The sequence below is a fragment of the Callospermophilus lateralis genome, assembly GCF_048772815.1.
Source record: "Callospermophilus lateralis isolate mCalLat2 chromosome Y unlocalized genomic scaffold, mCalLat2.hap1 SUPER_Y_unloc_1, whole genome shotgun sequence".
Taxonomy (NCBI): domain Eukaryota; kingdom Metazoa; phylum Chordata; class Mammalia; order Rodentia; family Sciuridae; genus Callospermophilus; species Callospermophilus lateralis.
The window spans coordinates 150,071-171,212 of record NW_027510163.1 but is presented as its reverse complement, the minus strand read 5'-3'; the positions used below and the strand labels follow the sequence as shown (position 1 = coordinate 171,212).

At 39.3% G+C, this 21,142-nt stretch overlaps 1 protein-coding gene across 1 annotated transcript; it reads right to left on the bottom strand.

The window, feature by feature from the left end:
- Window positions 1-3,593: 3,593 nt before the first annotated feature.
- LOC143639903 (uncharacterized) lies at window positions 3,594-20,746 on the bottom strand. The gene is given in 7 exon segments (XM_077107933.1): window positions 3,594-3,656; window positions 14,686-14,759; window positions 15,498-16,846; window positions 17,099-17,353; window positions 17,919-17,979; window positions 18,164-18,290; window positions 20,693-20,746. Coding segments are annotated over 7 exon segments (1,983 nt in total).
- Between the last annotated feature and the right edge of the window lie 396 nt (window positions 20,747-21,142).

Sequence of the window (21,142 nt, the reverse complement as noted above, 5' to 3'; positions counted from 1 at the left end):
TTCCCACAGAGCTTTATTAGGGTTCACCTTGGTATGAGAAACAAGAATCAGTGTGTTGAGTAATGATTATTAAGTCAATTTGGAAAATTTCTTTCTGCAATCAGGATGTATGTTATTCATTAAATATGTGCATCTTAAATTAAGTACCAGTTTTTTTATTTGTCAAAAAGAAATCTCATGTTCTTCTTTAAAAATTAATATTTTCTGAGACTAATTATGACCAAAATGTTTTCTAATAAACTTGGAAATTTAGTGAACCATAACATTTGTTACAACTTCAGTAGGACATGAATGTCTTGTATCCACTAATGCATTTACAAATTAGTATAAGGAATTAGTTTTCCAGGATATAGGCAAGACCTCACATATGAAGTCACAGAAATTCATACTCTGAATTTTCACTGTTCACCTCCACCAAGTCTCTTTTTGGTTTTCATCCAATCTCCAGAGTTCAGTAGAATGTCATTTCCATATCTGACATCTATTCATATGTTCACTGAAGCTTCCCAGCTGTGCCCAAACTCTTCACAAACAGCATTTGTGATATGTCTCTGTGCTTCTGGGATGCTTATGCACCAAACTCATAGGTTTATGAACTCTTCAAAAAATGAATTTGAACACAAGGTCTGTCATTCGGATCTTGTGGGAGTGGAAGGAGGAGCTGTCATCCTGAGAATATGCAGATCAGAAGAGTATAGAAGATTCCAGTCTTGATGAAGTTCATCATTGGATAATTTTGAGAAGTAACACCAATAATTCTGTGCTCTTTAGGCTTATATATAAGAGCCAAAGTTCACTAGACTTGAAGAAAGCTCACATCATGAAACATTAAGATCCACACAACTAGTATTATGTGTGCACACATGAATGAGAAAGAGCAAGTAGAAAATGAACAAAGAACTTGAAGACTAAATTTCTCCAAGGAAAATATCCAAATGCATAAAAAAATTCTGTCCCAACCCCTTTTCCCATTTGGTCAACTCACTTTTGGCTGAATGAATTTGTGTTTACCTCAGACTACAAGTAAAAACATTATTAATCACAGCCAGTCACAAATGACACAAACTCAGTTCTCCCTGGAGACATATTCCAGGGAGCATAATACATCCAGGTTGCCCTTCAGAGTCTTTCCTAGGGTGGGCAGAGGACAGGTCAATGGAGGTCCTTAAATCACAATATCACAGCAGATCAGAACCCAGGTTTTCTGCTGGAGGTCCTCTCTCCTCCTGGCAGGGTACCCAGGGTACAGGCATAGTATACCAGTGTATACCAGGGTTCCACAGGACAGGGAAAGTAGTCCACCCCGTGGCACAGACCAGGTTGACCCTGGGGCCCAGTGTACCAAGACTCCATATCAGGAAGAGATGCCAAACCTGCGGCATTCACCATGCTGACCTGTGCAGAGAGGGATCTGGAAGGAGCCCATGAGGCTAAGAGGGGGTATGTTTCCTGGTGCCCACCAAGGCCATCAGGAAAGAGGAATGTGAGTGTGGAGAACTGAGGGGACTCTGAGCTCAGGCAGTGCAGGGAAGAAGGCGACAGTGAAGAGCAGATCCAGGCACAACTGGGTGGTCATGGCCCAGGATGTTCATCAGACCCAGGAGTAAATGGGCATCCATGCAAGTGCCTCCTGCTCCACAGTCATTAATAGACCCCAAAACCAGCAATGTCCAGGCCTCTTGGGCACAATGACCCCAGCAGAGCACAGCAAGAACACCCAGAAGTTTATATAAACATGCAAACCCCTTGCAGTACAGGGCAAGCACTGGAAAGCTGGATCCTAAAAATTTATTGGCTGTAGGGTCAAGAGGGGTATTGCCTTCATGAAGGCTGACCACCTCCAGGATGCTACACGCACTGTGGACTTCGAATGGGTCATGTCTGCTGGTAAGAAAGCTCCAAAGTGTCTGGGAGCCTTGAAACTAGTGCTCCTGAATCCCATCAGAGACCCTGCTATTAATGTTAAAAGAAAAATTCTTGGCTACCATGTGAAATTTTTTGCCAGTTGAGGGTCTATTAGTGATGTGGGGCGTATGAGGCTGGATGCCTGGGGAAGATTCAGGGAGCAGATTCATTGACAGCAGGGCTCAGAAAGGTATCACCTAAAATTTCTGTACCTTGATGTTGGAATTTAATCATCTTTATACCCAGTTAGGGGGGTAGAGGTTTATTTTATTTATTAATTTATTTATTTTTTGAAGGAGTCTACATAAATTTTTTTGTTGGTTGTTCAAGATAGTGAATTTTTAATCATTTTTGAGATTATTCACGTGTCTTCCAGCTTTACTAGAAAAGAAGTAACATCATTACATCTTCATTCTAACGCATATTGAGTTCTTTGCAAAACTTTTTTCTGATATTTGTTTTAAAGAAAATTATGGTGAGGGTCTCTGGAGATGCTTACTTCAGATTCTTAGGTGAAGAAGGGGGCACCAATACATTGGGACATTCAACTGGGGCTCTTTTTACCTAGTTTTGATCACATGCTGTTTATGAAGAAAATCATCACAAGATGGTTCCAGGGCTACTGAGGTTCTCTGAACACAGAGAGAAGTCCAGCCTGGGTTTTCTGGCATATTCCACCTAAGAATTAATCATGGTGATAAAAGCTAAATTGGATGTCAGCGGTTAAAATTCCCTGATGTTTAAGAAGAAAGGGACCAGATGAAAACATGGAGGAAAACCTGCAGTGCTGCAACTACTGACGTGGTCATCAGTGGAGTCCACACACACAGCAGCAGCAAACTCACCACCTGAGCTAGGGGAGTGCTCACTGCTAGAGCACCTGTTTAGCAGGAAAAAGGCAAGATTGGGTCCCTGGTACCAGGGAATGAGAAGAAATAGAAAGCAACTCAATTAAGTACAGGGCAAAGTATATTTTGAAAAGATGCCTCTCCTAACAATACATACAAATGACAACTTTTATAATGCCCTTTAATGTGCCTATCTACAATACAACACATGAGACTTAGAACAAACACAAGTGATAGAGTGGCTGTCCCAGAGTCATCAACAGGACAATAAGGCACCAAGGAAAAGGAAGAGGCCAGTAGCAGGGCACAAAAGGGCACATCTCTCTGGTCCCAGCTGCTAGGAGGCTGAGGCAGGGTGACCACAAGTTTGAGGCCAGCATCATCCCATTTCAAAAAATAACAATAAAAGAGCTAGGGGAAGCACAGTAGTGGAGCACTCCTGGGTGAAATTTGAAGGAAAGAAGGGAGCAAAAGAGGAACAAAGAGACATTTAGCCAATCTGCACAGAATGCTGGAGTGCACAGGCCTCAACTCACATACACAATGTGTAGCCAAACTTTACAAAGACACAAAAGAATAAATTGAGAAGTCGTGATGTAATAATTGATTTTTGAGAAAAAAAATAGTGGGCAGCAATGTTGTGAGAAAAGTCAAAGAAAACAATAGTTGCATTACACAGAGAGCATGAAAGAATTGCACTAGGGAGAATATGTAGAGAAAAGGGTGACTTGATCCTGTACATGCGTGTGCATGTGGGTATGAGTGTGAATGTGTGGGTGGCACAACTCAGCCCTCTCAGGTGTTTGCTTTTGTAGTTTCACTTGGTGCTCTAGATAACACTCACATGAGCACCAGGGCACATTCGATAGTCTCAGTGACTCTGCGAAGTTGATTATCTGGTGTCTGGTGCACAGAGGGAACAAAAAAATGTTTGTTAAAAAAATTTCTTAATACTCATATTGATTACTTACATTTCATTTTATCATAAGATCTTAATACAAATGAATAGTTTTTCCTGAAATATTAAAACAATTCTCCCACCCTCTTTTCAACAAAAATTATCTAAAATAAAATTTTTCAAAATGGACTTCAGTTTAGTCCAACTGGAAATATAAAAAATTGGGGTATAAGCTGTGAATTAATGTCTTTGTGATGCTCAGAATCATTCTAGAATCTTAGAGGATTAAGGGCATTAGTATACATAAACACAGTAAAAAGGAATTCTTGCCTCTGAATCAATTAAGACTTGGAAACTCTACAAAAACCAGGCATATATTGATTTACATCAAAGGTTCAAGAAACATCCAGGAGCCAGGCATGATAGCACATCTGTAATCCCAGTGGCTATAGAATGAGAATCACAAGTTCAAACCCAGCCTCACCAACATACTGAGGCCCTTGGAAAGAATTTAAAAAATACTTCAATCAAAATTTTTAAAAAAACAAAGAAATAATAAAAAGGGGTAGGGATGGGATCAGGGCTTATGCACCTCAGATATGATGGTGGTGGTGGTGGTGATGATGATGATGATGATAATTATAATAGTAATCTTTATTTTCTTTTGCCCTCAATTCTATGACCCTGGTAATTATATTCAAAACTTCTCACATTTTTAAATTTTTTCACAACATATATGAGTCATAAGATATATGAGGGGACAGAAAATATCATATTATTCATAACCTGGAAAAAGTTATTTTTAATTATGAGACCAGAGTCATAAAATATCATTTGTTTGCTAAGGTCTTTAGTGGAAAAAATGGGCAATATGAGAGAAATTGTTTCTTTAAATCTGGCTTCACAAACAGGGAGAGACTAGCTTAAAATAAAATAAAGAGGGTTGGGGATGTAGCTCAGAGGTCAAGCCCCAAAGGGATTATTCCACATTGCCTCAAAGAACAAGATACCTACGTACATATATAGTATCATCTGGTGCGACCTCAGGCAACTTAGCAAGACATAGTCTCAAAATCTTTGAAACAATATTAAAAGATATCACATATATCACACATGTGTGATATCTAAAAATAAAAACAGTTTGACAATTTTTTTTCAGTAATTCTTATCACCTCTTGGCCACTGAACTCTTGGGGATATAGTCTGAGCTAGGAAGAAAGTAATTGGTGTTGGTGATTTGGCCCAGTGTTCTCTCCCCAGCGGAACAGGGGAAAAAGGAAAGGGGAGTCGATCCGATCCTCTAAGACAGGAATGTGCACTGGAAATAAAATGGCTGCCTTGTGCTTAATGTCTATATTCTACATTCCACTATTAGGGGAGTTGTAGGAAGTGACCTGACTCTGGTGACCCCACACATCAGGTCATGTTTTTACCCAAAATCCAAACAGAAAAGGTCATGATGAAAAGCAGGAAAGGAACTTTGATCAGTGAAGCTACACCAGGAAGACAAGGACACCATGTCCTTAGCCCTCTCTTCAGTGCTGTCTAGAACTCTCAGGTTTTGTAGAAAGGGTAATCAGTCATAGGCATGTGTGTACAGGGAAAACTGTATGTAGGTTTGGTGTCATCTGTGGCTTCAGGCATCTGTGGGTCTCATAAAATGTCTGTGAGCTCAGGGTCACATGCCCCCTCGCTCGACACACTTCAGCCCATTGCACAGGGTGACCTGAATTGACCTCTCAGAAAGGGTCCCCTCCCTTGTGTTCTTTCCATGTCAGTGCTTCAGAGCCACCAACATTTTGAAGAAAAGCCACAAGCCCACCTGCTCCTGCCTGGTAAGCACCATATGCCTAGATGCTGACCCAGTGCTCTCACTTCCTGGCTTTCAACTGATAGTTAAACCAGAAAGAAACAATAACCCTGCTCAGCTGGGCCCATAAAGCCTGCGTGTGAAACCCCACTTGGGGCACATGTGGCCTGTGGTGTTGATACCGCTGGTCACTGGTGAGGTTTATTTAAAAAGAAGTAACATAGACTTTTCCCACAAGGGAGAAGGAGGCCACAGCTGGTACCTGGTTTCCCCAGAAACCAGGTGTTTTGTCTTTTAATGAGTCCTGGGATTTCTTTGTTCTCCATTCCTTTTCTGCTTATCTTTCTCCTTTCTGAGAACATTGATGTCACTGTGTTAATGTTGAACCATGATGCAATGAAAAGATCACCAACTCCAATTGTAAATCAAAATAAAGCAAGCTTGTATTGTGTACACAAAAGCTGTCCACAAGCGGCTGTCTCTCCCAAAGCCAGGCTACAGATCAGCACCCCAGCTCTTCAGGTGAACGGTTTTATAGCTCCAAAAGTTACAAAGGTGGAGGGAGGTGCCTTGGGAATTTACACATAATAGAATTCTGGCAAGTATAATAAGAAGACAGACAGCAGATTAATAATCTACATGGCCTAATATTTCAAGGTAGGATGTAAATTGAGATTCCAACATCAGAATTTATGAGGTGCTGCTGGGGTTTTAGGGAGGATTGTTACTGGTCAAGGAGAGCCAGGCATGGGTGAGTTCAAAGCCCAGGCAGGAATTTCAAACAATTTTAAACATCAGGTTGTCAGATCAAATACAAATCAAATACAAATCTTAGTATTTTTAGCAAAACAGAAATGAACTATCTTAAGGTTTTCATGAGATGACTCCCAATCTTAAGAAGGATGGAATTTCATTTGGTTCATCATTAAACCACAGATTTTTCTCATGCATTTTAAAGAGTGGTTCACAGTTTGGTTTTCTTCACAAATGTATGTGGAATTTTGGGAGCTTCTCAATTTCTCTCCAAGTGTGGAGACTGGACAGAACATTTAGATATATTTCTGGCATACACTTTTTATCAAATTTAAAAATCTATTCATAAATCTTTTTTTTTTTTTAAAGAGAGAGTGAGAGAGGAGAGAGAGAGAGAGAGAGAGGGAGGGAGAATTTTAATATTTAGTTTTTAGTTATCGGCGGACACAACATCTTTGTTTGTACGTGGTGCTGAGAATCGAACCCGGGCTGCACGCATGCCAGGTGAGCGCGCTACCACTTGAGCCACATCCCCAGCCCTATTCATAAATCTTTATTTTGCTTTTTACAAAACAATTATTAAAGTCAGGAAGATTTAACAAAATGTAAGTCGTATTGAGTATTATTACAATAATCTATCATTGAATCATTAGCATTTTTTTAAAAAAGAACATATCTAGGTGCCATTAACAGATGAATGGATAAAGAAAATTGGTACACACACACACACACACACACACACACACTGGAATATTACTCAACTAATAAAAAATAAAATGATAGTCTTTGCTAGTAAATAGATGGAAATGGAGAATATCATGCTGCACAAAATATGCCATTCCCAAAAATCAAAAGCCAAATGTCTTCTCTGATGTGCAGATGAAAATTCAGAGGAAGGCACAGAGGCTGGGCTGGGGAAGAATAGAGGTACTGTGTATTAGACAGAGGGGAGTGGGAGTAGGGGAGGGTGCACAGGGGTAGGGCTGAGAGTAGCATAAATGAGACACTATTACCCTCTGTAATGAGAAGTTATATTCCATCTATAGATGATGTGTCAAAATGCAAGTTCAAAGCAAGACTCAGCAACTTGTAGAGACCCTAAGCAACTCAGAAAGACCTTGTCTCTAAATAAAATATAAAAAAAAATGCTCAGTGGCTAAGTGTCCACACATTCATAACCTGAATAACAAGGTATGTTTTCTCTTCTTAGAAAACAAGAGGAGGAACACCTTATGACAACTGTGAATTAACCTCAAAATGATCCCACTGATGTTTTATTGAGCCTGCACTGAACAAGGAGGCCTTCTTATGCTTGGGCCCCACTAATAATGATAGTCCCCTCCAGTCTGTTTCGAGTACATCTAACATTAAAACAACTGATTCTGGTTCGCTGAATCACTCTGTAGTTATCGCCTCATGCTCACTGCCTGGGATATATGTATCTATATTTAATCGTATTATGTTAACTCACTGCTGAGGGTAATTAAAGTTAAAGACACACAAAAAAAGGGAAAACTGCTGCCACATCTCATCTGGATTCCTCTAAAATGTAGTGTGCCCAATTATTGTCTAGGACATGTATCATTACAGAAACATATATGTTGTATAATATTTATAATATACATGAACACATACAAAGTTTTATATATATACAATATAGGATAAAGTTTTGTGGTGCAAAATGTCAAAAGCTTTTAAAAATTGAAATGTTTTTAAATATCTTGAAACTCAAAACACACACACACACACAAAAAGACTAAAGCATACTTAATTAGTGGACATTCTGCATGTCACCTCACCCCAGGCTGAGGTCACACATGCTGGGAAAGCACTCTACCATTCAGTCCCTTGTACTGATCTTGACATAGACTTTTGCTAACTTCTCCAGTCTGACCTTTGACTCATGATCCTCCTGCTTCAGCCTCTTGAGCAGCTAGAATTAGAGTGTGTGCCCCAGTGCCACGAAGATTCGGCCTGCCTTATCAGAAGTGTCATTTTCATTGAGAAAATGTTTGAAATGAGAAAATCTAAAACAATTTCAATTGAAATGCATGAGGAAGTTTTTAAAGTCTTTTAAAAAGAAGTTCATAGCTTTCTCAATTCATTGAATTGATGATTTCTTATTCCAAAACATCCATTATACAATAAGATTTAAGAAAAAGACTGATCAGTGAGGCTCTTACCATTTCGCTGGAAACATATTGCTTCATCCTAACTCTCCCTAGTCTTGAGCACTGATAATTCAGTGAGAAATAAACATTCACCAAGCTGAGGCTTGAATGTGAGTCCACGTGAAGTGAGGCCTCCAAGAAGTGAAAAGGAAGGAGTGCCCTCAGTTCACTTCTGTCTACAATCTGATGTGGATTCAGTCCTTTGTCAACAAAATTAAAAATAATAATGATTACTTTGAAATATGTAGCAAGACTGAGAGGGGATGCAGCTCAGTGTTAATCCACCCAACCCCCAGTACTGTAGCAAATATACAAATGCATAAAAAGGGCAGTTGTTGTGGCTCACATCTATAATGCTAGAGACTCAGGAGCCTGAGTCAGGAAGATCTTTAGTTTGAGGTCATCCCCAGCAATTTAGTGAAACCCTGTCTCAGAAAAGAAAAAGCACGAGGTGCAGTGGAATGCATGTGTAATTACACTGGCTAAAAAGGCTTAGACAGGAGGATTATGGGTTCAAATACAGTCTCAGGAATTTAGCAATGGCCTAAACAACTCAGCAAGACCCTGTCTCTGAATGAAATATAACGGTGCATCTGGGGACGTGGCCTAGTGATTAAGAACCCCTTGTCTGGGCTGCAGATGTGTCACGAGCAGCAGAATGCTCACCTGGCATGTGCGGGGTTCTGGGTTCGATCCTCAGCCCCACATAAAAAAAATTAAAAAATAAAATGTTGTGTCCACCGAAAACTAAAAAATAAATATTAAAAATTCTCTATCTATATATATTTCTTTTTTAAGAAAGATCCCCTTGAACTAAAAAGAGAGTGATAGTGAGAAAATAGAAAGACAAATCAGGAAGTAGGTTGTATTCAAACAATTCCAACAAGTTCCCCATAAACCGCACACTCATTACCAAGTACTTAGGGTCTGTGTGATATTGTTACTTCTGTGAAAATTTGAAAAAAAAATATTTTTTTCTTATGATCTAGAGACATAAAATAGGGACTTGATCTGTATATGGGGTAAAAATGGGAGCTCATATCCCACTTGAATCAAAGTGTGAAATATGATATATAAAGAACTATGTAATGTTTTGAACAACCTACAATAAAAATTAATTAAAAAAAAAAAAAAGAAGCTTATAGGAAAAAAAAAAAATAGGGACTTGAAAATTTCTACCAGGCTTGGTAGAATGGGTTTGGAAACAGTAGTCACAACTTTTAGAATTCCAAACTGTCACTTCTTTAACTTAATCATTTCAACTGCATTTCCTGCAAATGTGACTGCCATTGGGGTAAAGGTTCAGAGACCACATTGCTCTGGTTGTAGAAGCAAATTGTGAGGTCAGCTTGGGAAAAGGAGTCCAACACTGTCTCAAGGAAAAAAATGAAGGTAACCTTGGTGAGGGTGTAGCTCAGTGGTAAAGTAGACATGAGTTCAATCCCCTGTGGAGACCAGTGACAGAGATTGGGAGACAGTGTCTGAGATTGGGGTCTCTGATGACTTCATGGAAGTTCCATGCTCAGTGACTGGGAAGGTTTCTATGCAAAAGTATAGGATGCCTGGTTGCTATGGCAATGCTCTCCATGGGGGTGACTCTGTTGTGAGAGTCTTCTCAGCTTTGAACTTATTCTCAGGCACACAGCTCCTGGGAATAAAGGAACTTCCTGGCTAAGACAACCACAATGTTTCACCAGTTCTACTGCTCCTGGATCTGCCCAGAAATTAGTAACCTTAAATGATGGACGTTCTTGAGACCTGCATAGTGCTCATAACATTGTGCATTGCAACTGTGGAATGTAACTGAGGAAATAGCTGCATACTGTTGCTAACTGTGTAACTTTCATGAATACAAAGAATAATGCTTGCATAGTCTTTAATCTGATTAATGAGATATATATAATAAAGATTGCTGGTGTAATACTTTAGACCTGCTGCTCCATTAGAGAGGAGTGCTCCACCTGATCCCAGCTGTTCTATCTTCAAGTTCTGTGTGTGTTACTCTATATTTCTTCCAATCTCCCATCAGCCTTGCCAGAACCTACTACTTTGGCCACACTGGTCGCAGCAATACCAAGTAACAAAAATAAATAAATAAAGTAAACACCATCAATTTACAATTAAATTACTTCATATGTTTTCTAATACGTTAAAACAAGGTGTATGGAAAATAAAATTTCCAATAAAATGTGATGTGCTTCTCAGAATATTTAATAGTCTAATATTTTCCAATTTGTTAAATATTGAAAAATCAGAATTATATCTAGGCATCCTGAAATCTTTAAACACAGTCACTGAAAATCACAGAGAAACAATGAAATGCCAACTACAGAAACACAGATATTCTCTATGTCAACTTTTTCCTGGGGTACATTACTGCTAATTTGATGTGGCTCCATGTCTAAGTATTCATGCTCAATACCAAATATAATGAAAATTACTAATCCTATCCTAATTAAAAACTGGTATATATTTTGGCCTCAGATTTGGCTAATATTTTCTGTTTTCTCTATTTCAATAGCATTCTAATGCAAATTGCCCTTATCAATAACAGCACCAAATAAATTTTCAGACTACTCATCAGCTATTCACAAGTGACCTGAGCAGAGACTCACAACATCACGTTTTTGCAAAAGCACATCCTAAATTGCTGACTTCCACCTCCAAGGGTCCTTGACACACTTCTTAAAGACAAGAATATCTGACACCTCTTAGACTGCACTGGACCATGTGGCAACATGTTCTTCACTTATCAGTTTCAACTGAGCTCCCCAATGACATCATCTATAAATCAGAGACCTCCATATGGGATTTCTCCACCAAGTCTCTGAAAACACACGCACTTTTAGCACCTTCAGAAACTCCTGCACAACAAAAGCTTCCACAAACTCTTTATGATAAGGACATTATGGCCACTTGTGATGACTACCAATTACTGATGGTTCCTAGAGCAGGAAGCTGCCCCTTATGGACCTTGCTATATATTTTTTTAAAAACCATAGACTTGCTTTTTAGTGAACTGGTAAATTTTACAGAGTTCCAAAATTAGTAAACCATGCCTGAGATTCCAAAGAAGAAAACAGTATAATGGACAAGCCCATCCACCCATCATACAGTTTACTAAATCTTGATTCCTAATGTATTTTTCTTGGAGGTACTGGGAATTGAACTTGGGGGACACACCAATGAGCCACCTCCCAGCCTTCTTTTTAATATAATATTTGAGTTAGCTTTTTAGAGACAGGGTCTCACTGAGTTTTTACTCTTTGCAATCCAGGTAAGTCACCTTACAAATCACAACACTTGGGCTCAGGTTGTGGTTCAGTAGTTGACAACATGCCTAGCATGTATGAGGCACTGGGTTTGATTCTTAGGACCACATATAATTAAATAAATAAATGTCCTCTGACAAGTAAAAAATAATTTTTTAGAAAAATAAATAAATGGTAGAGACATGGCTCAAATTGTAGTGTGCACACCTGGCATGTGTGGGGCACTGGGTTCAATCCTCAGCACAACATAAAAATAAAGATGTTGGGTCTACTGAAAACTAAAAAATGAGTAATAAAAATTCCCTCTTTAAAAAAAATGAAAAGAAAGCATAATCCTCCTGCCTAAAATCTTGAGGAACTAGGATTTCAGGTGTTTACCACAGAACCTGGGGATTCACAAGAATTTGAAGTTTTCACAGTCTTTCATAAAATGTTAAAAAGAGTGGAATTTAAGTCTGCTGCAAGTCTTTAAAACTTCTGCTACACTGTACCATTAAATAAACCTCTCCATATTCATCTCAATTTCTTTCACATAACCATCACACTACAAAAGTTTGTGACAAAGTGCATATATGAATGGAAAATATGTGATTCAAGGTCCAAGAGGTTACTGTTATTGTGTTTGGCCCCCAAATCCTGTCTTCAGTATGACACAGAATATTTTAATTGTCATTTAATCATTATATATTCTCACTACTTGCTCACCTAAAAACCCAAACCCATCATAAGGTGGCCATCCACATGCCAACACTATTAACCAAAAGGGGTAGGCAGATCCTGTCAGAAGATTCTGTAGCCCTCTTAGGCGTCTGATTCCTGCACTCATGTACTCACCAAGACTGAATTCCTACAAAGAATGCCGGCACCCTAGGACAGTTGCATTCCCTCCAGTTCCTCACACTGCCCAGGAGCAAGCCTGCAACTTCTGCTTTGGCAAATGAATTTATTACAAAGAAGTCCAGATTGCATCAAGTACTCATACACCAGTATGCAATATTTCTACTAAATCAAAGATGTAAAACTAGGAAATTGCCACACTGTCTCAGTAGGTGGAAAGACAGTTTACAGTAATCCTGGATGGCTTAAGCTGTATTTATTAAAAACAGAAATTCCACAGCACACTCCTTTGCCCTTACTTTCCAAATGAACACTGAGACACAGCAAAAGGCCAGCAAGAGAGATAGCAGTGACAATCATCCCATCGTTGGCATGTTGGTTACCTTAAAAATTTGAACACAAGTATGTAAGGAACTATTAGCAATGATCACAGAAGATTCAGGATTCCTGAATAGGTTGTGGGTGAGGTTTTGCTCAGGATGCTTTGAGTCCATAGGACAGGTCATTGAATTCTTTAGCCTGAGCAGAAACAGCCCTCTCCACATCATGTACTGCACAACATCACCTGGGTGGAGGCTGTAGCTCCATCAGTGATGTAGGGCACACGAGGCTAGACACCCAAGGAATGTTCCAGGAGCAGACTATTAGATGCAGAGTTTTAAGGGGTATCACCTAAAAATTTAGATCACTGCATAGAATTTCATTGATCTTCATTTACACCCAGTGTGACAGGGATGGAGGTTTATATTTTTTGTAGGGGTATACATAAAGGTGTTTTTTGTTTTGTTTTGTTTAGTTCACAGAAAGTGTTTGTGTACAAATTGTAAGATTGTTTAGAGGTCTTCTAAGCTTTAACACAAAAACAGAAGTCTGTATTATAACCCAACTATATTAGGATATCAGACTGTGATGCTTCTTACCAAGCCTTTGGTCATGTGGTGTGTATTAAGAAAATCAGCACACAAATTTCCCAGTCCTAGAGAGCTACTCTAAACACAGAGAGAAATCAAGCCTGGATTTTCTGGAATATTGCACCTAAGTATTATTGATTGGGAGAAAAGTTAAGTTGGATGAAGTTTTTAAAAAAATTCACTGGTATAAAAGACCATTAAGAAGGAAGAGACCATCTGCAATTGTGGAGGAAACACCTGCAGAGCTGCATCTGCTGATATGGTAATCAGTGGGGTTCACACACACAGCAACAGCAAACTCACCACCTTAGCTACAGGAGTGCTCAGTGCTAGAATGCCTGCATAGCATGCACAAGGCAGAATTGTGTCCCCAGACCAGGGGAAAGAAAAGAGAAAGCAACTCAAGCATAGGGCAAAATATGTTTTGAGAAAGTGCCTCTCCAAATAATATACACAAATGACATTATATTATAATGCTCTTTAATGTGCTTACATACAGCAAAATACATGAGACTTAGAACAAGCACAAGTGACAAGAGTGGGGTCCCAGAGTCATCAACAGCTCAAAAAGCAATCAAGGAAAAGAAAGAGGCCAGCTTCAGGGTACACAGACACATCCCTATGGTCCCAGCTCCCAGCCTCACCCCATTTCAAAAAAATAACAATTAAAAACACTGTGGAGAAACTCAGTGGTGGAGCACTCCTGGGTAAAATCTGAACAAAGAAACAAAGGAAAGTAGTTCAGAAAAGACATTTCACCAATCTACCAAAGGCTGGAGTGGAGAGGCCTAAACTAACATATACAATATGTAATAAAACATTAGACACAAAATACTTAAAATACAGGAAAATGGAATCTAACAATAAGAGAGATTTAACCCAGAAAATTTGTTGCTTTCAAATCTTCATGCTAATGCAATGTTCCTTTCCATCCCAGGGTGCACTTTTGTTACCTCTGAATAGATTAAAAAAAAAAAAAAAAAGAAAAGAAATGAAGGCACGTACCTTTTCACACACCTACAGTGGTTTTCTCAAAAGAAATAAATAAAATTAAATAAAATTAAAATTTCCTCAAGTCTGAACAAGTTCAAATGGATCTGAAACAAGCAAAGGTCCTACCACATTTCTATATACAGGGCTTTTCTCTAGTGTGATTTCTTAAATGCTGTTCAAAGGGACCTGGAAAGTTGAAAGTCTTACTACAATTTTTTAGAGAGAAAAAGAATCTTCCCAGATGTGAATTCTCTACATCTTTGAGGAAAAGTCTGAAAGCTGAATACTGCCCGACAAGGCTTATCCAGATTATTTTCTACAGCATGCGTCCTTTCATACAACTGAACAAAACTAGAACAGCTGAACCCTTTTTATTTCTTACTTGCATAGGATTTATACTTTTTATTCCAAAAGAATCTTCCCAGTCCTTAGTAAAATACTGAGAATACTAGAAGATTTCCCACATTTCTCACAGTCATAGGGCTTCTCTCCCTGAGGGTTTTCCTATATGAAAATAAAAACAGGGCTGGATGGGAAGCTGACAGGATATAGAAAATCCCCCAGAGTGTTTTTTTCCCAATGTGAACAATATGGCTTTGAAGACAACAGGGAAAATGGAATGATTTGTGATATTTTTTACATTTAAAGAGTTATTCATTTGGATGTGGTGGTGTTTGTCTTTAATTACTGAGACTTGAGAGGTGGATTCTGAAGGATCAATGTTGGAGGCTAGCCTCAGCACCTTAGGAAGACCCTAAGAAATGTAGCAAGTCCCTGTCTCAAAATAAAAAGTAACTGGAATGTAGCTCAGTGTAGAGCACAATCAGACATAATCCCAGTCTCTCTCTCACAAAACACACACACACACACACACACACACACACACACACACACACACTTTCAGCAGTGTGAGCCCTTTCCTGTCTTGGAGGATGACATGAAATATTGATTTACCAGATTTTACATTCAATGTATTTTTCATCAATAACGTCCTACATGAGTGAAACAGTAATAACAGAAAAGTTTACCAATTGTTTTCATGCATATGATTTCTGTGCAGTATCTGTTCTTTAACGTGTGTGAAGCAGACAGGGTGTGACAAAAGCTTTTCCACAATGTCGTTATTCATATCGCTTTTCTCTGGTATGTATTCTTCCATGTCTGTGAAGTGCAGGGGATGTAGCAAAGGCTTTGCCACACTGCTTACATTCATAGGGCTTCTCTCCAGTGTGTATTCTTCCATGAATCTGAAGGTAACTGGATGTAGAAAAGGCTTTGCCACACTGCTTACATTCATAGGGCTTCTCTCCAATATGTGTCCTTCCATGTCTGCGAAGGTAACTGGATGTAGCAAAGGCTTTGCCACACTGCTTACATTTATATGGCTTCTCCTCAGTATGAGTTTTTTTATGTGACTGAAGGTAACTGGATGTAGCAAAGGCTTTCCCACACTGCTTACATTCATAGGGTTTCTCTCCAGTATGAGATCGTTCATGTATCTGAAGGAAAGAGGCAGTAGTGAAGGCTTTTCCACACTGCTTACATTTATATGGCTTCTCCTCAGTATGAGTTTTTTTATGTGACTGAAGGGAACTGGATGTAGCAAAGGCTTTCCCACACTGCTTACATTCATAGGGCTTCTCTCCAGTATGAGATCGTTCATGTATCTGAAGGCCAGAGGCAGTAGTGTAGACTTTTCCACATTGTTGACATTCAGAGCATTTCTCTCTAGTATGTGTTCTTCCATGAATCTGAAGGTAACTAGATGTAGAAAAGGCTTTTCCACAGTGCTCACATTTATACGGCTTCTCCCCAGTATGTGTTCTTCCATGTCTGTGAAGATTAGTGGATGTAGCAAAGGCTTTTCCACACTGCTTACACTCATAGGGCTTCTCTCCAGTGTGAGTTTTTTCATGAGAGTGAAGGTTACTGGATGTAGCAAAGGCTTTTCCACACTGCTTACACTCATAGGGCTTCTCTCCAGTATGAGTTCGTTCATGAATCTGAAGGTTACTGGATGTAGCAAAGGCTTTCCCACACTGCTTACATTCATAGGGCTTTTCTCCAGTATGAGTTTTTTCATGTAAGTGAAGCTCACTGGATCTAGTAAAGGCTTTGCCACACGGCTTACATTCAGAGGGCTTCTCCCCAGTATGTGTTCTTTCATGTCTGTAAAGGCTACTGGACCTACCAAAGGCTTTTCCACACTGCTTACAAGCATAAGGCTTCTCTCCAGTATGAATTTTTTTATGTGAGTGAAGGCCAGAGAAACTACTGAAGGCTTTTCCACACTGCTTACATTCAAAGGGCTTCTCTCCAGTATGTTTTCTTCCATGAATCTGAAGGTAACTGGATGTAGTAAAGGCTTTGGGACACTGCTTACATTTATACAGGTTCTCTCCAGTATGTGTTCTCTGATGGATTCTAAGTGAACTGGGATAAGCAAAGTCTTTCCCACATACCTTACATTTGAAACGTGCATTCCCCGTGTGTGTGATCCTGTGCCTTTGAAGACTTGTGTGTGAAATAAAGGTTTGACCACCTTGTTTACGTTGATAGAGTTTCTCTGCAGAATGAATTATTTTATGTCTTCTAAATAAAGAGGAGAAATTAAAGGCTTTCCCACATACCTCACATTGAAAAGGTTGACCTCCACTGTGTGTTCTCGTGTGTCTTTGGACATCTGGGAGAGAAGAAGAGGCTTCACCACATTGTTGATATTCATAGGGTTGGCACCCAGTATGAGTATCTTCATGCCTTTGAATGCCACTGGAACAACTGGCGACTTTCCCACATACTGTACTTTCATAAGGTCCATCTCCAGTTTGTGTTAACATTTGTGTGTGAACACTTTTCAGCAAAACCAGGGATTGCCTGTGCTGTTTAAATTCACATGGCTTCTCTTCACATTCCTCAGGCTTGTAGCTTTTGTGTTCAGAGTGAGATGTGATCTGCCTATGAAGGAATGAAGGGCATATGAAGTCCTTGGCACACATATAACAACCACATGGACTTACTCTATTAAAATTATTCTTTGTCCAGTTAAGAACTGGAATCTCACTGAAAGTTTCTCCACACTATCTTCTTGGATTTTTAAGTTTAATATATGGCTTCTTTGAAGAATGACCAGCACATTATCAATGCTGGATTCATCCACGATTTTATTCTTATTTATAGGTCCTAGGCTTACAATACTACCAACATCAGGTAAAGGCTAGGTTTTCTGATTTGTTTAAATTTCTTGAAAATCAAGAGATTGAAAGGAAACAATCCTTTGCAATGCAGCCGCTCTATTGAGATTATCCAAATAGTGATATTCACATTCAATTACATTACTTTATGCATGCCTAGTACTTTGAAAAAACTGAATATCTGTCACAGCTAAGTATATATTTCTGGTGAAAAAATCCTTTAAGAATAAATACATTTCAAATTGTGTATACTTCTTGGGTTGGTCTGTTTTAAAAATTATATGACCTTCTCAGATTCTCTCAAAAACTTGTTTTGTGAGTACAATTACCTTAGAACGCTCTCAGAATTTTTGATCTCATCTTCAATTTTCTTTTCATCACATTTGTTTCCTAAAATGAGAAACCAGAACAATCTTTATGAATCTTTAGGAGACAGAATGCTTTGCCAAATAGTAGGAGCCATTTATGCTCCAATAATTCAACAACTGATTCCATTTTCATGTTCTATATAAATGACCAAAATAAACATGAGTTCTCTAGTAGATTTTGAAAAAAAAAAAAACATCATTATTACCTATAAAAGCCAGGTTTCTGAGGACTTCCAGCATCACATCTCTGTAAAGGTTCTTCTGGGAAGGATCCAGCAAAGCCCACTCCTCCTGGGTGAAGTTCACAGCCACATCCTCAAAGGTCACTGAGATCTAAAATATCCCACAAATGTATACTGGAGGTCAGGAGAGATTGACAGCAGAAGAAATGTATAGTCAACATGCTTGATGTCCACATGAATCTCTGAGTCCCTGATTAATTGTATGATGTGGTCCATCAAATGCTTCCTGCACTCAAACTTTCACAGACATTCCAACACTAGAATTGGGCCACTCAAAAGTCAAGCAACTTAATGTTGTACTCCCTTCCTTTGTTGAGTTCACAGAAAGTAAGACAGGTGCCTGGGTCACTCCTAACTTCTTTCTTCATTGCACTCCTATTACAATCCTAACAACTTTCTGTGCAGTGCAGAGGTAATATTAGCAACTCTGAGAGTACTTACCCTTAAAAAAAGAAAGCTGACTGAGAAGAAAATTGCTGGAATAACAAAACTCAGCCTTTAAGAGAGATTCTGCCAACCCCAGTGGCTCATTGTGCCTACAAAGTTAATATAAACAACATGGCATTGACTGATCTCTTGATTCCTTCTCAAAGTCTATTGTTCCATCTTTAAAGAAATGTCTAGAACACCCCACCCTCAACTTCCAAGAATGGATCACTGAGAAGCTTCCCCTACAGACTGCATTTAGACAACTTTTCACTCAGGTTATCACAATTTGTGAACTGGGGATTGAGCTCATCTTTTGTGATTACCCCAACAGAACAACTAACTATATGTTTACACATGCTATTCTCCAGAAAAAAAATAGTCAAATAGTAAACAAGCAACATGATTAATAAACACAAAAATTTGATGATTTCTCATGACTACTGTCAATGCAGAATGTATTAAGATGAAAAGTTGGAACATGACTTAGATATAAGTCAATGACCCAAAAATGTCACCTTATCCAAACAAGAACCTTGCAAAGTTTTATAATTCTCAACACAATTTTATTAATTAACTACAGACACTAATTTCTAAATCTCATAGCAACAATGAATGTACATCAACTATAAAACTCTAGTGAAAAGCAGTCACTTCACTGCTATAAGTTCATGTGCCCCATAGCCATGCTCTGCTCAAGACACTTTGATCAAGATTGGGCCACGTGTGCACTGGATGTCTGTTGTGAAAGAGTTTCCTCCTGCCTGTAAGGATGGTGGTGCAAACCTAAGACAGAAGCATTTGCAGGGTGGTAAAGAAGCAAGGTTGCAACCCAGAATCCTCACCTATCTAACACAATTCGGGTGGGAAACAGGTCACTGCATGTACAACCATAATAATACTAGATGTCTGCACTGTGATGGAGCAGCCAAAAAGATCACCTACCAGAAGGTGCCCCTGCCACTGACACCCAACCACACTCAAGGACTTAAAACATGTCACATCCTGCGCAGCACAGTATCAGCAGAGGTGAGCAAGAGACCAAGAAAAAGCCTTCAGTGGGCCAGCCTTCACAGGAGGGAAAGATGAGTGACAGTAGATGTCTTGGATATGGATCACATGATGGTCCAGGCTAACTGGAATCCAGGTGGCCAAATGCACTACATCCTCAATTCTGTAGACAAAATCCATTTAGTATATGTTCAAATGTGAAACACTAAAATACTTTTAATGAGCTCACAAGAAATTTTATGTTATTTTTGGTAGAAACATTTAGAAAAAATAAGCAGGGATTGAACATAGGGCACTTAATGACTGAGCCACATCCCCACCACATATGCCATTTTGGCACAGTACTCAAAAAACTTGCTCAGGGCCTTGTGAGAGACTGAGGCCAGCATTGAAATTTATGTTTCTCCTGCCTCAGCCTCCCCAGCTAAGGAGAATACACTCATGCACCATTGCACGTGTGGAAATTTAGTTTTGCAAAAGAACAAGTTATACATTCATATACTAATGAGAATAAGGGAAAAATTCAACACTCATAGCAAAATGACACAACAGGGAGCCTGGAACCATCTCTGTACTGCCATGAAATAGAACAGAAGTGGAAACACAAGCCAAACCAACAGAAAAACAATGTCATCATGCCCCAAAGTCCTGAAAGGTTCACAACAGCTCCATGAAGCAGTCATAAGAAAGAGTGCACAGCACCAAGCATGGTGTGACCTTCACTAACCTGTTAGTCTGACCTTCTCTGGTGCAGAACACTGGCCTGGTTGCTCACTGTGATAGCCTGGTCATTGGCTCCAGACTACACACAGTACATCTTATCCAAATTTAGGCAATTCCTACTAAAATCACCATGGAAATATTTTAATGTCTAACACAAACTCCCACTCTTCTACGTCAGAAATGACTATGTGAAAAATCAGCAGGAATTCCTTAGAAGTATTCAAGCATCTGGCAAGAGCAGCAAATTATTGTCTACCCATTCAACCATCACCTAAAATTCGACCAAGAACACTTCAGAGTTTCTTTTGGAAATCAGGTTTCAAATACACCCACCTTCAGGAGGCTGAGGCAGGAGGCTTCCATGTTCAATGCCAGCCTTAGCACCATAGTTACGCCCTTAGAAAGTTGGCAAAAGCCTGAATCAAAGTTAATAAATATAAAAGTTTAGGGGGAAGATGCTGGGGATTTGGTTCAGTGGTTAAGCACCTGAGGGTTCACTGCACAGTATGCTCCCCCAAATAAAACCATGGAGATTTCTGAGGAAAGAAGGAAGCTCACACAGTCCAGGAGGAAACCATTCAGAGAGGCCTATGACACTCATGCTCAGCAGTGGTTGCGCACAGGCTGGGTTCTGCAGAGCAAAGGGACAGCAGAGCTTTAAATAGCACCACTGTGTGTTAAAGCAGAGGCCCCAGCACAACTACCCACAAAAACCAGACAAGTGAGGTTTTGCTGTTTCTACTCTTCTTCTCTAGTTTCTGGTGTATGGAGAAATGAGGCCAG